General features: G+C 46.5%; 1 protein-coding gene across 1 annotated transcript; it reads right to left on the minus strand.

The window, feature by feature from the left end:
- Positions 1-3,900: 3,900 nt before the first annotated feature.
- FAM174B (family with sequence similarity 174 member B) lies at positions 3,901-20,052 on the minus strand. The gene is made up of 3 exons (XM_084213463.1): positions 19,764-20,052; positions 12,777-12,908; positions 3,901-7,684 (listed from the first exon to the last, which is right to left on the minus strand). Exons 1-3 carry the CDS (start codon positions 20,036-20,038, stop codon positions 7,681-7,683), a joined length of 411 nt encoding a protein of 136 aa, XP_084069589.1. The 5' UTR covers positions 20,039-20,052; the 3' UTR covers positions 3,901-7,680.
- Positions 20,053-25,565: the final 5,513 nt, after the last annotated feature.

Genomic DNA, 25,565 nt, shown 5'->3' on the forward strand with positions numbered 1-25,565 from the left:
GCAAATATGTGATTTTAAAAATATTATGTACAAGCAGAGGGACAGAGTATGTCCTCCATTTGAGCAGCTCATTAAATAGAAGCTCCTCAGCGAGAGCACCCTGAGCAGGACCACTCTTTTATTTAACCTTAGCAAGCTTCAGGAGTGCTAAGAGCACCTAAATATTCCTGCCTCTTAACTACAGGAGCCCAGATTGGAACCTTGAATCCCAGAATCACAGAGTGGCTTGGATTGGCAGGGACCTTGTAGATGATCCAGTTCTGTGTGTTTGCCCGTGGAGTCAGACATGGGAAAGGGCAGCTCCTGAGGATCTCAGCATTGCTCTGGATAACCCCTGCCCTTCTAGCAACACCCATCCTCATCAGGAGGGTGTTGCAGCAATGTTTTGCCTTGTTAGTCCAAAATAAAGAGATTTATTTCTCCATTGTCACAGCTTTAACCACAAGGGTGTTGTTAATCTGTAGCACACAGAGGTTGGAGGTGGGAGTCAGGAAAACTGGGAATTTGGTGGCAGAAATACCACAGGGAGCTGGATGGCAAAAGGGGCAGGAGGGGAAGAAGGGCAGGGACCACTGCATTCACTGCTGAGCTCTGCAAGGATTGCTGCACCATCAGCAAGAGGAACTGCTCTGACCCAAAAAGGTTACACACAGAAAAAGAAACAGGAGACATTGCCTAAACAGACTGAGTTTTTTTCTCTGTTTACCTGAGAATCATCTCAGTGCCACTGGGATCTGTGCTGTACCAGTCCCTGTGCCAGGAGATGGAGAGAACCAGGTAATTTCAGACACTGTCCAAAAGGCAGTTCTGAGACAGCTCTGCTGACAGCCAGGCAAAAATGAAGTGGGGAAATGTCAAATGTTCTTGACCTGAGCTTAAACCCTTATGAATTGAGGGCAGAGGGAGAGAAATGTGTCTGTAAAGAAGAGCTTCTCTTCAGATAAATATGTTTGTATCAAGGCACAGACAGTCTGGAAATCCGTGGAGGGGAAACAGCTGGGGGAGGCAAAGGATTTGGAAGTGATGCTTCAAGGAATTGATGACAAAGAGTTTATTTTTGCAGTGGTTATTCTGGGCTGGCATCAGAGCTGAGGAGGACCAGTTACATCAACACAGGCCCCTTTAACAGACTTGTTCCCTGGCAAGAAATGCACATCTGAAACTCACAGCTGAGGATTCACTGTGAGCAGGGCCAGCAAGTCTGGAGGGGAGGTTGGCTTCTGTGGTCACATAGCCCAGAGAGAGTTTCTTTCCAATCTGGATGTAAGAGGGAATTGTGCCACAGTTATTTCACTGGCATTTAGACTTGGCAGAGGAGTCCCCTAGGGATGTTCTGTGCTGCTCAATACAGGTCTGAGAAGATGTTTAAACTGGCTTATGTGGTTTTTGGAACTGGTAAAGGTCCTGGGCAGGTATCTAGTGCTACACTGTTGATAAAACAGAATAACAACATGCACATTGAATTAAATTATCTCTAAAGAGCCAGTGCAAGAAGCTCAGAGGAGTTAGGATGAGCTTCAAGCAGGTGATGTGTTACCCTTCACAGAAAAGCCTTCAAATAAATTGTTCTGGCTGAGGTGCTACAGCAGGTCATCTAATTCTTATCCCTCCTCATCCTTCAAACAGTTCCCCATCTGCACAGCACAGAGCTGAAACCCTGGCCAGGGAAACTGAGTCCTTGTCCTTGCTTCACACTCAGATCAGTGAGTTCCCTCCACCACGGGGCAGACAGGCAACAACCAGGAGTGTGTTCTCGAGCCAGGGCTGGCAGCCTTTGAAGGATTGTAACATCTTCCAAGGCAGAGATTGAAGATGCTGGCTGAAGCTTTGAAGCAGCTGCTCAAGCTCCTCAGGACCTGCCTTCTCCTTCCTTGTCCGTCTGCAGCCTAAGTGGGTTCTCCCCATGGGGCTGGAGGGAGCTGGGCTCCCCTGTGCTGCTAGGGAGACAAGTGAGGGAACAAGGGGATGGAGACACCAGCATGAGGGGAGAGAGAAGCCTAGAAACCAGCCTTATGCCTCCTGAGCCATCGAAAACAGCATCTGGATTTTTAACACCCTTTGCTTCTCAGCTTTAAAAGCAATGGCCACGCCTTCCATGCTGCTTTCTTCAGCTGAAGAGTTGTTTTCCATGAATTAGAAGTACTGTTTTGAAATATATTTGGCTCATCTAACATGCTGTGAGCAAATGGCCACAGAAGAAGTGAGCCAACCTGGAGTGGGTGTCTGTCTGAAACCAGAGCTAGAAGAGTTTCTGGCCTCTTCAAAATTGGTAATTGCCAGCTGATAGGGAGATTAACTATCCTCAAGGTTTCTGTGCAGCCTAGTTACAGACTACTCAGTCTTAAGCAATTAGAGCTGTTCCTGCTTCACACTCTTAATAGAGCTTGTTGTCAGGCATGATTCCAATCATCTCAGTGCTCAGCTCCTGTCTCTGATAGCATTTGCCACACATCACTGACAATTTTGCAGTCATCAGTACCGAGGCATCCAAAGATCACTGACACTGAGACACAAGGAAGACACCCCCCCCACCTTTTCCAGGGTTGTAAATGTGAATTAGCTCTGTTCACTTAACCTCACTCCTGCACACAGACTCACCAAGAAGAGCAGCAGCTTGTACGAGGGTGGTAACAGCCACCCACGGCAGAGGAGAAGCTGGGTTGTACTCTGCCCCATGCAGAACTCTTCTAGATACTGCAGGAACATCCCCTTAACAGGATCCATTTATTAAAAAAACATATTAAGACTTGCCTGAGAAAATCTTTGTTGCAGCTTTGGGCTTTCCCATGTCAAAATTCAGGAAGGGCTAAGCTGAGCCTTGCCCTTTCCTCACACAGCCTCAGCTGCAATCACCTTCATCAAACTCAGCTCTTCAGCTCTTACTTAGGTAATAATTTCCACAGGTCATTTGCTCATCTTGCACTTGAGACCCCTTCAGAGAGGTAAGTACACCAGTGATTGCAGCCTCTGCCTTTTGTTCTGTCACATCCTCCCTCCTGCAGCCTGTCCTGCTCGGCCAGCCTTAGGCTAGGGCTTACCTCGAGGGGTCTTACAGCTTCCTGCACAAACCAGCTGAGCTGCTCAACAGCTGGCTCAAGGCTGGCAGCGTTTTTGTGGGTATTCTGAATTAGATTGAGCTTCACTTTGCTGGCAGGATGTAATTCAAAAAGCAGAGGCGGGACAGCAGCTGCCTCTTGTCTGCAGCACGGAATTACTCCTCAACTGTTCCTGAAGAGATGAAGACATCAAGGCAGAGAAACCATGGCAGAGGAGAGAGGCAGAGCTAATCCATGCACAGGGTGCTGGACCAGCCTGTCCTGTAGCTGCTCCATATCCAGGAGGAAAACAGTCCCCTGAGAACCGCCAGAAGTGTGGAACAAGCAGTCTCAGACTGCCCTGATCCTTATCACCAGCACTTCAGTGCCTTGCCATGCCCTGAAAGCCACAAGGCAAAATTGCTTCAGAGATGGGCAACTTCATCAAGCAGGTCTGGAGGGGAAGGAAGCCTGCTGAACAGCTGTGGTGTGACCTGGTGGTGCTCAGAGTCTGGGATAACAAATGTGGCTACGGTTTGTGGGCTCTGAGGTACCAAACACCTCATAAAGTCAAAGGCACTGAGATCCCTTCCCTGTTGCAGAGGACTTTGCCTTAGGATCCCAGCAGTAAGCCCAGCTTCCTGACAGCTGATGGGGACCTTGTGTGATTAAACATGTTCCTCCACCATGCTGCCAAACCCAGTTTTCCCTCTTGTCAGGCCCTGATCCAGAGTCACAGGACAAAGGGACTTGCAACCCTCTAATAATGGAGCACACAGGAGCTCTGGCATCCACCTCGTTCCAAAAAGCATCAGCCCTTTCCCATTCCTGCCTTAAATATAACACACAGCACAGGGAGTTCAAGAACATGTTTAATGATGGCAGTTTCTACTGGAACACATGAAGTCCATTCAAACACAACCATTTTTTCCTTAAAAAGAAGCTTTGGTCACAATGACAAATTCTTTTTAAAAAAACTTCAAAGCAATTGCACAAAACTGAACACATGGTCCTGATACCTCCTCACACACAAACTGCAGCAGCAGAAACTCATCTAACAAGGAAAAAATCTTTAACAAAAACCACAGCCCTCCACCCTGCAGGGATTATACCATGTACATGGAATTAGAGGGAACAGTTATGAACAAAATGTTTGAGTTAATTAGTGTCTATGTGTTCAAGCTTCATTAGTGCCTGTAGACTATTACAAGTAAGTTTGGTCTTAAGATAAACACTAGGGGATCACAGAGTCAGTGTGCCAAGCAAGTGTTTGCAGTCATCTCTGCAACTTCCAGGGAACAAAATGGGGAAAAATGCCAATACAAAGCTATCTGTGTACTTAGTTCTGCAGGTAAGCATGGCACACTGATTTCTGGCTTCTCAGGTGTAATTTCTGGTGACAGGGCTGTGGCTGGAGCAAAGCAGCTGCAGTTCTGTGCAGGGTTTTCCCTCCACATGCACAAAGGGAAAAGCCTCTGACTCACATACTCGGTTTGCCTCATCCAGGAGCTGGAGGATTCTGTAAGCAGTAAGTGAGCTACAGACAAGACAGCTGTAATAACATTTCTGTTTTCATTTTCTGTAACAAAAAAATATGCCTTTTAAAATGCTCTTGAACAAAGCAAGTTTGACTACGCAACACAAAATAGCAGCAGATACTAAGACACGTTACAGTCACAATCAGATTAAATCTGCAGTGTAAGATACACAGAACATTAAGGTAAAAAACTCATGTAGTGGTTAATGGCTATTTCTTCTCTGATGAACTCCTAGAACTACCTGAAAACAAACAGTTCAAATTATTAAAACTATGTTTTAAACTGATTTCTACAATTAAAAAAATATTCATATATATACTATTAGATGAGTCACGTCAAGTGCTCTTAAAATCTTAACTAAATATAGCTAGAGAATATTTAACCAGACACTTTAAATCACATACAGCAAGTTTTGTAGAGGTAAACATTGCCTCACATTTGCAACAGCAACTGAGTATCAGACAAAGCATTTGGATTATTTTCATGACTGTGAGCAACTGGTCAGGTTGACCTTTTATTTCCACCAAGCAGCTGCTGCTTCCCTATAAGCACTTTTTAGCTTATGGCACACAGTTTGGGACTCCCTCAAGGAGCCAGGAAATCCCAGCTGCTGTTGAGCACCTCCATCTTCAACATCTTAAATACCTGGTCCCTGTCCACCATTGAGATTTGGCCATGTTGTGAAAAAAGTGGGATTTTTTTGTTTTTTAAAGCTACAAGCAAGGGAAGAAGAAGGCCTTTGTCAGCCTAACTCAGCAAGTGACCTGAAGCTGCTGGAAAAACTGATTTCAAGAACCGACTTGCTCAGAAGGCAGAAGTGCCCTTCATGCTTATTTTCTCCTCATCTCTCTCCTACATAACTTGGTCTTGCCTTTCTTTTGTGCAAAGAGATGGTTTCATTCCCTGTCTCCACTCTGAGTGTGCCTGATGCTCAGCTTAATGAGTGTGGCAGGAGAGTGGGCATGAACACGTTGCCATGGTGCCTGCACAGACAGGGCAGCCACCTCATCCCGTCCCCTCCTTCCACAAATGCCAACAGAAGCTTTTAACCTCCTCTCTCCTCTCAGCATTGCCACTTCTCTGACTTCAAAAGGGCTTGGTCTGCCCACAAAGTTCAATTCCCAGCCTTCACTCTTGCAGCCCTGAATAAACTCAGTATTTCCTTCTGGAACATCCAGCCCAGAGCCTGAAACCTGTTTTATTGAGGTGAGGAAAGAGCTCCAGACCTCACCTGAACCTGCAGCATCGTTCCACTCTCTGCTCCCTGTGGTTCCTGCCAGCCAGCACAACCTGCCCAGCCCATCCTCACCTCACAGCTGACATGTCAAATATTGCTTGGTAACAGAGGCACAGAATGACTCAAACTATTCCATGAATGAAAATAACAGAGCATTTTATATTGCCTTGATGACTAATATTAACACAACAGTCTGCTTTGGGATTTTTCCATCCAGGCTGAGTTGGCTGTCTGCAAAGCCTTTGCTGAGTCACAGCTAGGGGAAAGCAAGCTGTGGTATGGCAGCTGCTGGGATGAATGCACAAGGCTGCTGGAAAGGAAGAAAAATTCCCCTTCACCTCTTTTTACTGACTGAAGGGCCAAGGGGAACCACACAGAACTGGCGCAGGTCGTGGTTTCATGACAAAGCAGTTTGGTTTCTCAACAAGCCTCAAATCTCAATAGGGCTTTAAAAAACAGATAAAAATCCCAAAAGTGGCAGCCTGCTGCAAGGCTGATGCTTTGCCAGAAACTGCAGTCTCTTTGAGGGATTGCAACTGCAAGGCTGGGAGAGGGTCAAGCAAACAGTGGGACAGTCCTAAAACAATTGGAAAATATGCATTCCCCAAGAAAAGCAAGGTTTCAGCCAGCTTAAAAACCCAAAATAGAAGGTGTTAAGGAGTGCAGTAAACAGTAAAGTCTGAACTTCATCTGTGGTTACTCTAAAGGAAAACCACAAAGGAAAGAAAGTAACCCAGTTAGGTTTGCCCTTTCTACCGCTGGCCCGGAATGCCTGGATGCCTGTGGTCTCCCAAACCCAACCTTTCCAGATGCAGCAATCTAATTCCCACAGTGTCATCCCACAGCTCTGACCTCTGGAGCACAAAGCACAGCAGTGAACAACAAGTAAAAATCATCCTTGAGTTAAATGAGCTTTGTCAAGCAGGTAGTAAAGGAAAACTTCCAGTTTGACAGAGAATAAGATCAGTTACACGAAGCTTCCATGAAAAATAAGACATGTTCTCTCTGCAATCCAATCATTCCACATGAGGACTTACTTTGCTTAGAAAAAGGTAATGAATTGTAGACAAGTTACAGGACAGTACAAAACACTGGTTTTACTCCCAGTGGAAGGGCAGAAAATTACAAAAATATATCTTCTTTAATCCAAGATTGTTGTAGTTTAGAGCATGCCTGATTCTTCCTATTTCCCTGTGGTCTCACTTACTGAAGTTGATCTGATCAGAGCTCCTCGGGACAACGAGAGTGTCATCGTGAAAACTTAGTGCAATTGTTGTTTAAAAAAAAAAATCAGTAGCAAGTAAAAAAAATTTCCTACATGAGTCAACCTCCCAACCCCTTCCACCCAAACCCTACACCAAACACAGTGTGGCATTTCAGCATGGCTTACATTTTTACCATCTTAAGTCCTAAGTCACCTCTGTAAGGCCCAAAAATACTTCTTGATTTTTTTTAAACACATGATCCATTTAACAATGACTGAAGCTTAACAGTGACTGAAGTGTTGAATTAGGATTTTAGAAAATAAGTCCTTGGGGCAGCTTGGTTTAATCTTCCTTGTCTTCCTCCTTCTGCAAAACTTATTTAGACTGTAAGGAGCTGCACCTTGTAATGCTTTGGTGACACTGCAGCCCTCCTAAAGGAAGAGAGCCCAGTTTGCAAGGAGGAACTCTGGTCATTCCAACGCAGGAGCTGGGACACCAGGGAACCAAATGGTGCTGTTTGAGTCAGAAGATCCACAGCCTGCTGTACAAACAGCACCTCGAGGAGGTGCAGAGATGAAAGCCTCCCCTTTCACAGTTATGGGTTCAGCAGGTCCCTCGACAGCAGAATGACGTCTGGCAGGGCACCGACGCTCCACGGAGCTGCTTTACCTGGAAAGCAGAAGAATCAGTACAGCTGGAGATTTGCAATTAAAATTACTCACAGGCAGAGATGAGAACCCATGTGTGAAATGGAAAAATAAAATCCCAACGGCCACAAAGGAAAAGGCAGCATCACTCACTGGGTTTGCCACCGATTCCAGTGGTTTGTGTATCTGGTGGCAATGGTGGGATGTTAGTGCCATGCCAGAGAAGAGACACCAAGGGAAGACAAAAGCAGAGTTAGATGAGGGAAAGGCCAGATGCTGGAAGATCCTGTGGCCAGTCAGTGTGCAGAGCAGAGAAGGGAATGTGCACAGGGAGGCACATGAAACCACATTCTGCACCTCACAGCTTTTACACACCAATGCACCCCTTACCCATCAACACACATGGACCATCCTCCTTGCTCTGGATGCTCCTCCTGACGCCCTAGCTGCTTCAGGGATCAAAAAAAAAACTTAACAGAAACCTGTTACACTGCAGGAATACGGCAAGAGCCCTCCCATAGGACTGCAAGAGCAGCAGAACATGGTGTGCTCTGCAACAAATGTCACAGTAGCATCAGGAAAGAACTGGCCTTCAAAACCCAGCAAAAATTGCTTTTTGACTATCTCTTTTTCTCCCCTGCTGTGGACCTATGGGAAATCCTTAACGGCAGCACCAAAGCTTTGGCAATTTGTTGTATTTATAGTGAGTTGCTGCCTGTGTTGGTGATTTGCACCCTCTTCAGATGAGGATAAATGATACCCCTCCATTTACACACAACTTGTCACTGCTGCCTGCTGGGGGAAAAAAAATAAGCTGCTATAAACCCCAGTACAATTCACCAGGCATCATCCAGAATTGCCTGCAGCTTTCACTGGAAAAAAATCCATTAGAGCTGCTCCCTTGAGAGTGAACACCTTGCAGTAACAAACGGAACAATTCCATGCTCCATTCAGAGCTGCACACACAGTCAGGATCTGGAAAGGATGGAGTCCTAGAGAAGGCACCAGTAGTGTAACCCATAATTTACAGAGACTCCCAAGACTTGGGTACATCAAAGACTGAGCCCTGTAACTGTGCTGAAGATGCTTCTCTACAGTTCAATGCTATCAGTGCCTGGAAAAGGGATGAATCCAGAATCCAGCCCTTACATGTGGTGTATCTTTCCTCTAAAACTTCCTGCAAGCTCTCAAAAGCCCTTTAGACCCACAATGGTTCAATAAATATTCCTGTCCTCTTCCCTCAGCCTGCCACTGCTCCTTACACATAAATCTTTCTCCTTTCAAGAGCACTTTGGAAGATGCATTCCTAAACCACTTCTGCGTTCTGCCGGTGGTGCTGCTGCTGTTAGAGGAAAAATGACAATCCACAGGGAAAACAAACTGAGGAATTTTACTCAGCTGATAGGAAGGACAGAGGCTTCAATCTGCCCCAAGAAAAACTTTCTATCAGTATTTATTTAGGAGCCTGACACCAGGAGTGGCATTTAAATTCCAAGTTCTTTCCCCAGCTCTGGGCTGTCACATGGCACATATGGCCCTGGACAGTTGTGAAATTCCCCCAGCTGGGCCCAGCAAGCGAAGCAAGAGCAGAACTCGCTGCCTCCAACAGCTGCAAATCAGCAGGGAGAGGAGTCACTGCTGATATCCCAGATTACTGAAGTGCTTTCAAAGCCTTTCATGTGCAAGGCACCACGGAATTTATTCAGAACCTGTTTTCAGTTTCCTATTGAAGCTGACAAGAAATCCCCCAATGAGCCTCGCTAGAGTTAATAAGCTTAACAAGCTAACAATTTTATTTACCTTTTCAGAAACTGGTTCTTTTTGCAGCTGTTTTAATCTCTTTTCTCTTATTACACAAAATAAGCAGAGTGCTCTGTGGTGGGGGATGGACACCAGTTTGTTGGGGATGTTTGCCTGTAACCTACTTTACTGCAATGCTCTCTACTCAAGTATCCCTGAGTGCCAAATGCCTGATGAATGGATGGCTTAGCTCCATCACAGAGATCACAGAACCCGTGCAAACTCCCCCTGCCCTCCTGAAAGAAAGAGCTAAAGGAGCAAAGAGGAGAGGGAAATCTTCAAATCAAAATCTATTTGTAGGATGACAAAAAGCACATATGGAGAGTGGGATCTAGCTTTCCACTAACTCATTTTTGAAGATGTGCAGCAAATCCCGTCATAAAACTTGAAAGACCATCTGACATCTGGGAAATGATGACCAATATAGTTCATATGGTCCAGGAATCAACTGGACAAGAATGCACAGATTGAACTGGTGATCAAGAAACAAACAGTCTTTCCATTGCTCTGTTTGCTTTCTTTGTGTAGCTTTAAAGTAATTTCAGAACAATTCCTGAACTATTTATCCAAATGCCTCCCTCAATAGCAGAGCAAATACATACAGAAACACACATATTAAAACAGTAGTTTTCATGAAACTTTTTAAGGAGGTACCAATGCCCAAGTGATCTGGCACTTTTACTCTGTGACAATCTTTGTTTCATACTTTCCACCTCTTTTCACACAGAAACGGTGCCTGCAGGATTAGAGGCCATTGACAGAGCTGCTTCCCTGCTACTGGAATGAAGCTGTAAAGAGGGGATCTGATCCAGGACATATTCGACAGAGGCAGCAGTGGGTGGCTTTTGCATCCACAGAAAGGACTCTGTTTGGGTAAGATTTTGAAGTGGTCTCATTAGTCTGCCTTACTGGAAAAAGGTGGGTATTTCTTGTTGCTCCACTGCCCAAGGGAAGCTGGTGGGGGAACTACTGGGAGTCTAAAACTTTAAAGCCTCCTAAAAAAAAGGAAAAAAATAGCAATGACCTTCATCCAACAGCCCAATTTACACTGTCTGCTGTTCTTTGATGCCTCATGTAAGACTGGAAACAAATCTGCACAAGGACAGAGCATTAAAAGAAAGAAAATTAACTGCACGAGAACCAATTGGAGAGGTAAATGTCGCTTCTCCCCTGTCGCTGCTCCACACCAACTGCCTTTTAATTAGAGAGCTGTTTGCATTACATGGGGAGAGAACACAGAATCTCAATTACTCCCCCAAACACAGATGCAAGTGCCAGCACAGATCTTTCAGCAATGAGAGGGGATCTCAAATAAACCAGCTCAGAGCCTCCCACACCATGAATACCAGCTTGGGGGGCAGGGGAGGACTGAGGCAGGTATACCAAGAGAAGATCTGTTAGAAGTTTGACTCCCTGTGGGCAAGTCTGAGCTGCTCTTTCTGCAGCTCTATCCCTCTCCTCCCATCTGAACACGAGCATCTATGACAAAAGTCCTGACTAGTTCAATGGGGTTGTCAATGGTCAAACTCCGTAACTCCAATTTGTAAATTAGTTTCTTGACTGGTGACAAGATTTGTGAACTGTTTGGGATATACTCTCTAAGCTGCACAAAGGAACCAGAGAACTTGACACCTTCCACATCAAATATATCCTCAAAGAAGCTTTCCCAAAACCAGCACTGCTAAGAGGCTGTCTGTGAGATGATCTTCCCCTCCAAAATGAGTAGCTCTGTTTAAGCTAAACAAAAGTAGGCCTGAAACAGCAAGGACTGCAGAAAACATGCAGTTTAATAGCTGTGGCAGAAAGGAGGAATTCCCACAGCTGAAAAGAGGACTGGCTGGCCGAGAACAGGGACCCAGGATGAGCTGATACCTTCAGTGATAGCAGCAGAGTTCCTGCTCCAGGGAAGCAACATCAGGTAACACAAACACAGCTCTCAAGAGACAAATGATTTCCAGCAAGCTCTCTTTGTTCATCCACTATTTCACTTTTAAACATCTTGTCCTGAAGCACTACCATGATTGAGATTCTTCTGTTCTCACTCTTTGGGGAAAAACCCTCAGATCCCATTTCCAAAAGTTCACAGAGAAAGTATGGAGTTAAAAGAGTGGGACATGGGGGCTGTTTAAACTCAGATCTCTGCACTCTGCGTTTAACACAGCTTGATCACAAAGTACAAACTGCACAAGCTGAAATTATTAGAGTAAACACAGGGCAGTACAGGGAATGGCAAAAATCAGGTAAGGACTGATGGGAGTCTTCTAAATCAAGAACTAATTGTTTACACTAAGGCTTGACTCACACCCTTCATTGTTTCATGGCTCTCAACTATTTCCTGATTTTTATAGAGAACTAATGCAGTGATTTGGGAAACAACCAGTGGAGCATATGGTAGTGTGTGGTTCAGATGTTGGCACACATGTGCTCAGAGCAGATGTGGTGTTCCCCCTTTTCCAAAGTTAGGAGATGGGCACTGTGAGTAAAGTCTGTAAAATCTCCAGTTAGAAGTTGTCAAGATCTGCATTTTTATAATTAGGAGAGCTTATTTCAGCCAAAGTAGGACAGATTTTAGAGTAGGCCTTATTTGGATGAGAACACAACTCGAATAGTGTGGATGGCTTGATGCAAACAAAAATAAAAGATGCAGATACCCTGATGCCATAAATCAACAAGCAGCATCTTTATGTGCTGAGTTGTTGCCATAAATCTTCAGGCCCAGAATAGGCAGCAGAAGTTTGGGGTTGTCACACCACTTCCATCTCAAAAAGAAAAACATATTTAAGGAAAGTTTGTTGCTAAGGGGCAACTGCTAACATCATCAGTGAGGACCCACAGTCCTCTCTGTCCCAGACCAACACAGGAGCACTCTGGTACAAATCTTATGGAGATTCATTCTGATTTCCCTCCCAGGCTCACAGCCTGGGAAAGAAGCCCTGGATCCACGACCCTTGATCCACAGCCCTCCATCCAGTGTGAGCACACAGGAACGACTGCCAGCAGCTGCCCGAGAGGGGAAGTTCAGTCTGTCAAACCCTGTCAGCTATTTGGGACACGTGTACCCTGTTGTGCTGCTCTGCAGGGGAAAGAGGAGTGCAGACAGCCTGGGGTAGTGACAGGCTTATTGCAGGAGCAGGGGAGGACAGAGCCGTGCTGGGAATAGGCCGAGGAGTGGAAAGGAAAGGGATAATGCTTGGGCAAAGAGGGAGACTGTGACTGCCTCCTCCCTGCCAAGTTAGCCCAGCAGAGAAATAAAAGAGCTGTTTTCACTAACAAGAGCTCAGTGAGTAAGTCTAACTGGATGATGGCAGCAGTACCTGTATTTCACATCAAACACTGTGGAGTCTTCGTCCTCGTCGTCTTCTTCGTTCAGAGGAGCCATTTCCACCCTCTCGGCCGGGGTGGTGATTATGTCGTACTTCCTGGTCTTCTTAATCCTCTTGCCAGACCTGAAACACAGAGGTGGGAAACACTGCCTTTATACAGCATTCCTTGGAGAGGGTGAAGCTGCTCCCACCAGCTCTGACTCTGCTGGATTCAGACCCCCTAACAGGACCGGTGCAGAACCAGCCTCTGTCCCCTCCTGCTGCCTTTCCAAGGCCGCTCCTGGTGCCTGTGTGTGGAGCAGTTCCTGGTCAGCTGCAATCCAGATCAATGTCAGTCTTTCCACTGCTGACAAACCAGAGATGCTCTGGCACCCAGGGCAGGCACACGAACGCCGCAGCCACCACGTGCTCCTGCTGCCACACTCAATAAGTGAGACATGGGCTTAATCAGCTGAAGCAGCCATTGGTTTAGTGAACATGTTTAGATGAGAAAGCACAGGTTAAGCCCTGCTGAGCCATGGGAATGTTCTAGGCAGGATTAGGAGCAAGGAGGTGATGCTGTCTGGGTACAAAATTGCCTGCCTGCTTTCCTTGCAGTCAGGCCAAGCTCAGGACACTCACAACAACAACCTCGAGTCTCACCTGAAGCAGTTTCAGGCTCCTCTGTGCAGGTGCTATGAAAAATAATCAACCATTGTTCAAAGCTAACTGTACCTACCACCTCTCCTCCCACAGATGCCAGCCTTACCTTCCTTTGTAAATGGAGATACTCACACACCTGCACATCCCACGGTTTTGACAGATCTATTTTCTAACACTTACTTTCAATTAATAAACACTTTGTGTGTGCCTTTTCAACTTATTCTCTGCTCCAGCTTGAATTGTGCGGATCCTTTTTTTTTTACTTCACCTACTGTTTTCATGTATACTAGGAAGGTCACACTGCTCATGCATGAATGCATTTTTGTGATTATACATTCAAGAACGTGTTGATGTGTACTCGGCCAGCCTTCAGGGAGAAAAGTGGATGGTTTTGGTTAACAAAATGCAGAACTTTCCCCTACACCTCTTAGCAAACAAAACTGCTACCTGCCAAGCATGACAAGGGAGCTGGTGCAGGCACAAGCAAGCAGCCCAGCAGAGTGCTCCAAGCACATCCCAAGTGCACTTTCACCATCAAGAAGCCTTGCCCTGGCACATCATGCAAGGTATGCCAGATCCAAAGGCACAGCTTTAGGCTCAAGAAGTCTTTAAAACAGTTACACAGCAACAGGAACTAGGGTATGAGCACTGCAGAGACACTGGGACTCCAGCCCTGAGTGTGCATCTCCACCACATCTCCAGTGGCCCCTTCTAAGCTTAAAGTTAAGGAAATTTAAATCAGTGACCAGCTCCGATGTGGAAATCTCAGTACCTCTGCCAAGCACTGCTTTTGGGCAGTAGTCCAAGGCTGAACAAACAGGTCCCAGCCCTTGGGATGAAGCAGTTTGCATTTCCTCCCTGTTTTAAAGGCTGAGGTTGCATCAGGAGTGAGGAGAAAGTCACCTCCTGGTCTAATCTTTAGAGCTATCTGTGCTGCTGTGTCACGCAGAGCACGGGGTGGTTTGTTCTTTTATTGCTCTTGTTGAAACAAGTGATTTTATATCCAGTACAGGAGGACTCTTAACCCAAACACTTGAAAATCCTTTTGAAACCACTTCTCTGTTACTCTGCTTCCCTGCTAAAAACTAGCAGCGAAGTGATGGAGGGAGGTCTCCTCTTGCAAGTAAAACACTGTTTTTACATGAAATATTTACTCATGCTGAGAAGCCTAAACATAGACCAAGACTAACCTGTCAGAACTAACCAAGCACAGCCTTGCCACTTTGCACTCACATGCAGGCTACAGAGGGTTTCCATGAGTTCCATTTAAGATCCTACCCAAGTATCAGGCCCACTTTACAGAGACCCCTCCTCCCTCATTCCCTCCTTTAGAAAATGTAACTTGTTCCACAGAGTTCATCTTAAAACTGTTAATAATGGAGTAGTTGAAGAAATTACTGAACAGATATTTTTAGAAATGGGAAACTAGAATCCTTTTGCCTCCAGCCATTAATTAGTCTATTTGGGCTACATTTTTAAGAGGACCTGGAGCAGAACTCACTGTACAGTGACCTATTAATCCCCACAACCTCACTTAATGATGGTGCTCATCTAGGATAGGGAGGAAGCTCATTTTGCTGCTGGTTTTTGGCTAAGCTGCTACAACCAGTTGTTTGCCATTGATAAGGCAAAAAGGTCTTTCCCTCCCACCCTTTTCTCAATCCATTCCACCCCAGATTATCTAGCTAATTTGTCATTAATCTGCTTTCCAGCAGTCCGTTTTCTCATTTGCACAACTCCCCTAGGCTTCATAAATACGAGAATTACCCGAGTTAACTTTGCAGGAAAGCCTTGGGAGTTTCCCTACATGCCTGTCAGGAAACTGTTTCACATTAAAACTCCTGAACCTCAGTGGGATCCCTGTAACCATCAGCAATGACAGCACAAAAAGGAAAAGCACTTTATTCAGCAGGTGGGACCAGGCAGCAGAGTCAGCAGAGCAGCACAGGGCAGGAACTACACAACACAAATGTTTCATGAACTTTGGAGACCTCCTGGACAGGATCAGGACACATTAGACCTCATGGGCAAAGAGAGCATCTCCTTTCCAGCCACATTCATTTTGTGGGATTTTTTTGAAAGCAAACAAGAAGCCTGCTGGAAGCTGTGGTCAGAGCGTGGCCCTTGAACAATGACAATGTACTCCCCAGGGTAGAAGTGGTTCTGAGTACTTTAGCACAGAAAACCATCTTCCACTTTAAAAAATCCTATTGCTTCTGCTGATTCAGCCACCCCCCATAATTAGGAGGGAATGCTACAGGTCTTGCCCAGAATTATGAGGAAAGAAAACCCAGGTGAACTGGGGACAGGGATATGAACCTTTCACTGCAGACCCAGACCACACCAGGCTCTGCCTGCTCCACCCCACATCCCTCTCCAGACAGCAGGGAATGACACACAGAGAGCAGAACGCTGCCTTTGTGGCTGTACTTTGACCAGAGGCTATTTTGATCAAGCACCAGTCATATGCAGCACTTCATCCTCCTTTCTGAGGCATCATGTGGTAGGGTAAGTGCTCAAATCAACTCACTGGTTCATTGTATTATTTACGCCTCTAATCTATTTTAGTCCACAACCCTGACATTCAAAGATTATTCTTTTCCTGACCCAGAGAGAGAGAGAGGTCTCCACATTTTTTTACCTCCTGCTAAGAGATGTAGAGGGAGGGGAGCATCTCCTGGAAAGAAGAAAAAAAAAAAAACACCAAATAACTCAAAAAACCCCCTTATCTCTTCTAAGTAGAGTGCTTGCCGGAAGTCTGATTAAGCCAGTCCCTCCTAGAACTGCAGCAATGTTCTCTGCAGAATGGAATCAAGACCAGTTTATTTCCTGTTCATGGACTCCCTTGGCAGTTTTTAAAAGAAAAAAGGAACTAAAAACCCCTGGAAACTCCAGGCTTCCTACCAGCTGATGAATTAGATCAGGAATATTCCATTCCTGTTGATCTCTCTGGGTATCTCTGCTCTCTGGATGGTGCTGTATACAACAAAGTTGAAGCACTAAACCAAGTCCTCATGTGTTTTCTGGAGATGGGACATGTAGTGACAGGCCAAGGAAGAATGGTTTCCAAATGAAAGACAGCAGGTTTAAATTAGATATGAGGACGAAATTGTTTACGGTGAGGGTGGTGGTGAGGCCCTGGCACAGACTGCCAAGAAAATCTTGTGGCTGCCCCATGCCTGGAAGTGTTCAAAGCCAGGTTGGATGGGGCTTGGAGCAACCTGGTCTAGTGGAAAGTGTCCCTGCCCATGCAGGGGATCTTTGAGGTCCCTTCCAACCCCAACTGTGATTCTGTGATTCCACGGTCAATGCTGCTGCCTGCCCATGGCTTTCAACAGAAGTCACAGATATATGTTCTCAGGTTGGATGTCTGGTTGATTTTGGGGTTTTTTTCCCTTCTCCATTTAACATAATTTAATTTGAGTTTTTCTTCCCTGTTGCTGGCAGGAACATGAAGCCTTGTCTTTGCTGGAGTACTATAACTGGTCATAATGCAATTAATTTTAAATCAGTGAAACTCTCTGAGGTTAAGCCTTGGATGGCCTGGAGCTACTGCCCAGCTCATACAACAAAGGGTCTTGTATCTTATGATCATATGCTTGAACCTCTCTCCTCAGTCTCAATTACACCAGTTTTGCTAATACTAGAAAACTAAACTTAAAAGTGGTGTTTGAGATGGAAAAGAAGCAGGTTTTCTCTAAAAATCTAGATATACAGCAGCCTTTCCAGCCTGGATTCTGTTTATTCAAGGGCAGGTCAAGACATGATGCAAACACTTAAAGAGCAGAGTTTTCTGCAACTAAAGCTTTGGGTTGCTCTCAGCTGCCCCAATGGAGCAAAAGTAACTTATCAGATTTCCTGAGAAGGCATATGGTCCACCAGCACAGTTGGCTACATCTGAAAAATTGTGTTTCCTGTGAGCTGATCCCAAAAATTGCATTGCAATGGAATGAACCGAGCTGCACCAGGGCAGAGAAACAGGGCAGAACACGGAGGTAAAAAGGCAAAATCCAAAACTCAGATCAAAGAGTGAGTTTAGCCACACACAATCTGTTGCAAGACACTGTGTTTCTTGGTAATGCAAACTACCCAACTATTTGCTTGAGAATAACATGGAATTTGGTTTGTTGTGGAAATGGTTTTGGGCTGGGAGCATGCAGAGCCCACGGGTGTAAGAAAGAAAGCAAACCCAAGACTGAGCTTGCAAAAAAGAAGAAATAAATAAATACTATGGCAAATTAGAGCTTGCCACATGCAGACAAATAGCAAAGTCTTGGCTGGTCTTCACAGACCCCAGCAGCCACAGAGAGAAAGGAAATTCAGACCACTTTGGGTGACACCACATGCTGAACCACACAACCATCAGATGAACTCAGAGCATAACATTTCCAAAAGGAATGAAAAGGAATCTCTGAGTGCTGCCTTAAGAACTGAGCTGAAAGTGGGAGAAATATATCTATTCCTACTCAAACAAAAAAGGAAAATAATATCAACAGAAAAATATGTAAAAATGAGATGTATATAAAAAATAAAATGTATAAAATATTAATCCAATGCCTGTGACGAGTGTCTGGCCAATCACTGGTTTATTTCATCTCTACAACTCATATAAAAGGATAATTTACTTCCAGCAACACAGAATAATTTCACAGTGAAAGTTTAATCAAAGATTGGATTTCAGCAAAATCTCTTTAATAGGAATCCATGACTCTTCAGAAAAAAAATCACAGCGTTTTTGACTAAGTGTGAACAAAGCTTGTATTCTGATGGAGAAAAGCTTTACATTTATTGAGGGTAAATCCCTTATCTCTTCTGCAACAGAATCTCCACTGATCTGTGTTGTCAGCTACAAGTGTGACGCTGTACAAACATACCTGTTGGTATTCTTGTCTCGTTTGCAACTGGGATAACTGCTTACAAACAAGTGCTCTGTCAGATAAAGAAACATACTCAGAAGCCAATAGCTTCATTTTCCACTTCCCCAGCAGGTTTTACCAAAGATACACATGACATCTCAGAGGGTGTTTAACATATCTTTAATGCTGCATTAACTCTGATCAGCTGTATAATGACGACTCTGGCATGGGAGAATAAATCCATCTTTCCCAAGGTGACTTTAACTCGGACCTGTTTTTGCTGATAATGGTATAGGAAAGGCCTTTAAAGGTTATCAGTTTGCCTTCTTTGGCTACCAATATTCAGCCAGGTCTCCTTGACACAAGATATTGCTTTATACTCAGAAGAAACTGTGGCAAAGAAAATAAACTTTCCAAGATCACACAGAACTAGGAGTAGAAACTTAGCGCAGAATGAAAAGCCTTAGTTATAGACTTCCTAATTCTAGCTCATATAATCTCTACCAATTCTGTTGCTTGTCTGTGACAACTCTGTACAGCTGCAAAGCAGACATATTGATTAAAAAAAAAACTGAAAAACACCTCTTCAACATTTTATTAGGCTCTCCCAAACCACATCACTTTATGAGCACATTTATTTGCATTGCCTGTGCCAGCTGCTGCACACACTTAAGTAGAATACAGTTAAATGTCAATTTCTTCAGAAAGTATCAGCCCCGATCATTTCAGTTTATAGACCACACTCTGGAATACTACCACCATGAACGCTGCCCTTCCTACACGGAATTAGTTCAAAGTAGGAGAAGCGGAGCATTCAGCCATGCACAAAGGAGCTGCCTGAAGACAGAACAAGGAAGAATGCGCCAACTCCACTTGCTTAACTGCTTCTGTCACCTGAGCCATGGCTTCGCCTCCGAGCGCCAGCTGCTCCCGTCTCTTTCCGGCTGTCCCTGCCCAGCAGCCGGACACCGAGCTGTGACACCGAGCTGTGACACTTCCCCATCTGGGCCTCATCTCCGGCTGGGCTTTGAGTGTCCCCATGGCCAGGCCCCCCATGGGCACCCATGCTCACCACCACCTCGGCCGACAGCCCCAGGTATTCCCACCTCTTCCAGCGGAGTCCCACGCGTCCCGCTCCCTGCCCAACCCAGCGCCCACCGTGGCCCCACGCAGCGGGTGTACCCCCGCCGGAGAATCCCCCCCGGAGCCCGGCTCCTGCCCCGATTTCCTGCAGGAGCGGAGCAAGGCGAGGCCGTGCCAGGCCGGCAGCCCCGCACGGCTCCCCAGGGGCAGCCACACACACCGCGTTTGAGGCCGGGCTTTGAACACATCACTAGCAGGTTATATAATATACGATTATCTGTAAGATGCGTATTATATTTATAAATAATAAAACAATCAAACAGGAGGGGCTTCCCCTCTCCGGCCCCTCGGCGGGTGTCCCCGATCGCGGGTCCCGGCTGCCGCGGGCGGTGCCCACCTGAAGACGCGGAGCAGGAGGCAGGCGATGAGCGCGGCCGTGAGCGCGCAGGCCCCGATGACGGCGGCTTTGAGCGCGGAGAGGTCGCGGAGCATCGCGGGCACGGGGCTCAGCCGGGCCCCGCTGTGGTTGCCGGGGCCCGGCGCGGCGGGCGGGCGGCTGCCGTTGCCCGCCGGCGGCTCCAGGCTGCCGCGGGCGGCGGGCGCGGCGGGCAGGAGCAGCGGCAGCAGCAGCGAGGCCGCGAGCAGCGGCAGCGGGGCGGCGGCGGAGCGCATCCTGCCCGCTCCGGCTGCCCCGGCTCCGGCCGCGCCGTGCCGAGCCCCGGAAGGCAGCGCCGGCCGGCCCGGCCCGGCCCCCGCCCCCCGAGAGGCGCCGCCTCCCGCCGCCGCCACCGCCGGGGCCCCGCGGCCGGGCACAGCCGGGCCGGGCCGGGGCCTCCGCTCCCGGAGCTCCCCGCGGCCTCGCCGCTGCCTCGGGCCCCGCTGCTGCCGGGGCCGGCGCTGCTCCCTCGCTCAGCACGAACAGCTCTTATTAGAGAGGATCCAAGGGGAATGCGATGGTGGGGAAGGGTCTGGAGGGGCCATACGAGGGCAGTTGGTTGTTCAGCCTGGAGGAGAGAGATACAAACGGAGAGGATAATGAGGGCAGAGCTCACTCCGGGCTGCAGCTTCTCGGGAGGGACAGCTCCGCTCTCTGTTCTGTGAAACCAGAGACAGGACCCGAGGGAACCTGGAGCTGGGTCCGGGGAGGTTTGGGATGGGTATTGGGGAAAGGTTCTTCACCCAGAGGATGGTGAACACTGGAACAGGTTGCCCAGAGAAGTGATCACAGCACCGAGCCTGAGAGAGCTCAAGCAGCATTTGGACAACAGTCTCAGGCACAGGGTGGAACAGTTTGCACCTCCTGTGCGGAGCCAGGAGTTGCATTTGGATGATCATAGTGGGTCCCCTCCACAAAATTCTCTGTTTCTGTGATTCTGTGGCCACTTTTAATTGCAAAACACACATCGGCCCAGCTGCAAAACAATCACAGGGCTCATGCTGCCATCAAACAGGGCACAGACCTCGGGAGCTGCTGGGTCAGCACGGCCCAGCTGCTACGTCAACAATTCCTATATCAGATTTATGCCTTCTTGCCTTTTCGCTGATCACCAGGGCTCTGCTTCCAGGGTAATGTATTTACAGATCTTCATATATTTAAAAATGTAAGATGTGAGAAAATCTCAGCCATGGTTCTGCAAACCTTCCTGGGGCACTGAACATGTGAGTGGTGCCATCAGCCAAGCCAGGCAGGGAGCATAAATCATAGAATTATAGGAATCATAGAACATCCTGGGCTGGAAGAGAATCACAAGGATCACCCAACTCCTGGCCCTACAGAGGACAGCCCCAAAAATCCCACCCAGTGCTTCAGAGCATTGTCCAAATGCTGCTGGTACTCTGTCAGGCTCGGTGCTGTGACCACTGCCCTGTTCAGTGACCAACCACCCTTCTCTAGATCCTCCACCGTCTTCATAACTCTCCTTTGAACACTCTCTAGTGGCTTTATATCCTTCCTGTACTGTAGCACCCGAAACTGCACACAGTGTTCGAGGTGAGGAGTAAATGAGGGAGCAAAGTGCCTGTGCCATAATACAGCCAAAACCAACTTTTGCTTTCAGTGTTCAGTATTACCAAGAGCTTCATTGCTGCTAAATAATTGTATGTGGAAAGAAGGGCATGTTGGCACTGAAATGATGTGAAACAAAGGGAAAAGATGAAAGAGCTGATTTCTGTCCTATTAAGCTCTGCACTTCACGGCTGGCAGGGCAGGGTATGATCCATATTATATGTGTGACTAAGCTGTGCAGGAGATGACAGAGGTGTATTTCTGCAGGCAGTGTCCCCCCAGAGAGGTGGCAGTGGAATAATGCCTGGTTCACTGGCCTCCCTGGCCAATTGGGATGCTGTATCAAATGCCACCCACTCGGTAATAAAAGCATCCTGTGTGTTTTTTGCAGGAAATTCTTTGCATGAGGAAATTTTGACATGGACACTGTGCAGAAGGCCTCCTAAACCGTCTGAATTGGGCATTGTTCCGAGTTTATTTCATTGCTGACTTTTGTGCAGTTTCCCAGTTTCCAACATGGGGCCTTGGTTTATTTCTGTTCAGAAAAAAATAAAATAAATAAATCAGTAAAAATTCCATCTGGGCAGGAGGTCAGATTGGTGGTGTGGGCTATTTCCCAAACACTGGTGTGAGCGCTGCTCACATGAGTTATCATTTGTAAACACTGACCCTGTTGCTGGCCCTGCCTGTTGTGAGATGTTTGCCAGCTGCTGCCCGGCCTCTGGCAGATCCCTCTGGCATTCATCCTGGCAGAGCAGTGTTTCCCCATAGGATGAGGGAAGATGTGTAAAGCACTTCCAAAACAGGAACCACCTCCTGTAGTTTGAGTGAATATATCGGAGGTGAAGAGCCATTAACACTACGGTTTTGGAGAGCATAATTTGTTTCAAGTGGCTTCAGGATTTCTTGTTTTGGTTTGGCTTTTTTGTAGGTTTGTTTGTTTTTTTTCTTCTCAGATCTTTACTGATATTTCCCATGTCATTTGCCTAATTTGGGAATCATTCCTGGGTCCTGGTCTGGAATGTGGGATTTCGCAACTCTGTTCTTCAATGACATCATGTGGTTTGTTCTGAGCACAGCAGTAATAAATGAGAGCAAGGGGAGTTTACCAGCCCTTCTGTAATAAACATTTTATCTGAACAGTCATCTTTTGGGGATCTGAACTAATTTGTGGGGTTTAGATTTTACCTAGTAAGTCATGTTTTCCATGTATGTAGGACAAAGAGTCCCACTTGGATAACAAGGAAGGATCTTGGTTTCATCTCCCCCTGAGCAGTGGTGGCTGTGAAAGCCAGCGCTCCCGAGAGCTTTGGTAAAGAACACGACTTTGAGAAATAGAGAGGAAGTTCAGACAGTAAAAAATGCAGAAAGTATTTGGTTTCCCCTCTGATGAAGCTTGTGTTTCATTCCTGACACAAACACACTCCTGGAGGAGAAGTCTCTGCAGGTTGCAGGGCTGGGAGTTGGAGTAGCTTTTCTCCCTGCTGAGTTTTCTTCCCGTTTACACCTGCTCGGTGTCATTACAAGTTGGAGCTCTCAGTAGCAATTGCACTTTCTGTAGAAGAGTCTGTGCTGACTGAATAGGAGTGAGCATTTCTGTATGCAATTGCTTCTGGGAATGGCAGATTTCTGTATTTATGGATGCCTGATACAGGAGCAGCCCTGTTTGTGGGGAAGGCTCTTCATGCACTGCTTAGCAATGCATATGAAGCTCGGGCTGTCCCTTCCTTTGTGCTCTTAGATGGCCTCCAGGCAGCACCCAGATGTATTTTTAGCTCTCAGAATAGGGGGAAATTTGCAAGAAATTGTGCAGAGAAGAAATAAGCAAAGGAGTGGAAACTGGCTCAGTCCTCAGATTTGGGCAGGCTGGATTTGCAGGAATAAATAAGTGTTGCTGTGAGAGAAATGAAATGTGTGCAAAATGAGGCAAACTACGTTCCCAAGGATTTGCTGCAGAAGTAATACACCTTCTGGAAAAGACCAGGGTCCAGTAAGGAAGGAAATAAAATGGAGCTGGTAAGATATCTGTGCTCCTTGAGCCCACCTCTGACATCTCAAAACCAAAAAGCCAGGGTACTAGCAGAGATATAAATTCAAGGAGCAATCACCTCTCCATCAGAGAGTGTTTGAGCTTGGATGTCAGACAAGAGAGCACAGGGTAATTGCAAGATTTAATCATTCTTCCAGTGACTATTTCTAGATAACCTCAACCAGCAGTGCAGTAAAACTGCAGTGCCTCATCTATCACGAGTGGTCCAAGGGCTGCAAATATGTCCTATTGCTAAGTGAAGACCAGTGGTGTAGAGCAAGCAGGAGCTTCAGATATACTTGGACAAGTCTTTGCACATTCCTAGTTAGCACATTACATTAGCCTGTTATTTCTATAACCCTCTAAAACATTTATGGCTTTTTGCAGACATTAAAAGCCAGTGTTACTGCTGCAAAAGGCTTGTAATTTAAGTCTGTGATAAGCAGCAGATTCCTTTTAAATGAGGTTGGTGCAGTCATTAAGCTGGGGTGCAGAGATTATCTCTTGAGCAGGTTCTACAATATTGCTAATACACACAATGTTGCAGTGCAGCAGTTAATCTAAAGAAAACAGGGAAAGGAAGGACAGCAGTAAACCACAAATCTTTGTTTAGTTTGGATAACAATAATCAAAGAACACAAAAGCCGATTATGACTTTGCCTCCCACTGCTCCACTGCCTATTCATGCAGTCTGTCCTGGCTGGCCTGCTGAAGTGCAACCTGAATGAAACTGACAAATAATTCAAGCCTTCAGATAACTTGAAAATTATGTCCTTAGACTGGTTTTCTTCATTTCAGCTGCATGGAATAAACTTGTCAGGGTGGTAGTGTCTAATCTTGCAGCCTCAGATGGTCTTAGATGTCCAGTGATGATGTTAAAGTGATTGCCAAGTAGCAGGACTCCATCCAGAATTGCAAGTGACTGGGATATGGAATAAACAGAATTGGATTTAACCTCTACACTATCTCCCAGTGCAGCTGAACCATCGTCAGACATGGCACTTATTTTGTCATTGCAGGAAAATCAGTCAGACCAGCTCAAAGGGGAAATATCTGTGCTGTGATAGTGCTTCTCATCCATCAGAACCTACTTACCCACGTCTCAGAAGTCTGGACTGGCAGAAGAAGCAGGGAATCCACCAGAGCCCTTGCAGGATGCTGCTCTAACACATGGTGGTCATTGCTGCTGTGAGAGCAGCCCGGGATGTCTGTGCAGCTCTCACCAGCAGACGTCCCTCCAGAGAGTGCAGCCGGTCTCCAGAAGGGCTGGAGGGCACAGAGGTGCCCTGTCACTCTCGTGTCCATCCCACGTGGAGCCCCTCACCCTGGGGAAGGGATCACTCTCCCTGTCCCATGCCATTCCTGAAATTTGGAGCTTCTGCTCCTAGGTGCTCTTCTGTAAATCATGAACCACCCCAAAGGGCTACAGAAGAGGGAGTTGTTGGGAGTCACACCTGGCCAAACATTTGTTTGCAGGTCCCAGGAATGCCAACGCCCAGCAGAGCAGGGAGCAAGGATGAGGCACACTCTCTCTCCCCCTTCCAGCAGCAGCAGACTGTAATCCTGGTTTAACTGAGCACTGGCTGTAACTGTCATCCCAGCACCAGCCTTCTCCCTGGAATGACAGTGATCTTGAGTTGCCTGGAATAATTCTGTGTGTGAAGCAGCTCCCCTGGAAGCTGTGAGATTAAATCCTTGTGGCATCTTGTTACAGGGATCAGCTCATAGAGGATTATGGATGTGCAAGTGGCACCCACTCTCTGGGGAAAGTAGGAAAACATCTGTTAACATCTGCAGCCAGGCTTCCAAATCCCCAGTGTGAGCCAGCCCTGAGATTGTCCTGTGGCAAGATGGATATCAGGAGGAAGGTGTGCTGACCAAAAGGTGTGCTGACAGCAGGAAATCTGGGAGCTCTCACTGCAGTTTGTGTCTTTCTAAAAGGGCTGAACCCTGTGGTTTGTTGGTGGGCTTTTTGTTTAGTTGTTTCTGTTGTGATTTCCAGACAAGGATTTTTCTGGTTTTACTTTAGCATCATGAAGCCTTATCTTTGTGTGGCTGGAGGGTCCCTGTGGATGAGTGAAGAAATAGTAGGATTATGGCCTTACTAGATCCAAAAATAAAAGATAAGCAATCAGGAAAGGAAGGATTATTTCTTAAATTGCCAA

The sequence above is a fragment of the Fringilla coelebs genome (assembly GCF_963513975.1).
Source record: "Fringilla coelebs genome assembly, chromosome: 12".
NCBI lineage: Eukaryota > Metazoa > Chordata > Aves > Passeriformes > Fringillidae > Fringilla > Fringilla coelebs.

What these genes read in the sequence shown, in the direction of transcription:
- FAM174B (XM_084213463.1), bottom strand. Translation starts at nt 20,038, where the DNA reads ATGCGCTCCGCCGCCGCCCCGCTGCCGCTGCTCGCGGCCTCGCTGCTG. An exon ending in CTCCTGCTCCGCGTCTTCAG is followed by an intron (nt 12,909 to 19,763) that starts GTGGGCACCGCC and finishes TCTGTGTTTCAG; the next exon opens with GTCTGGCAAGAGGATTAAGA.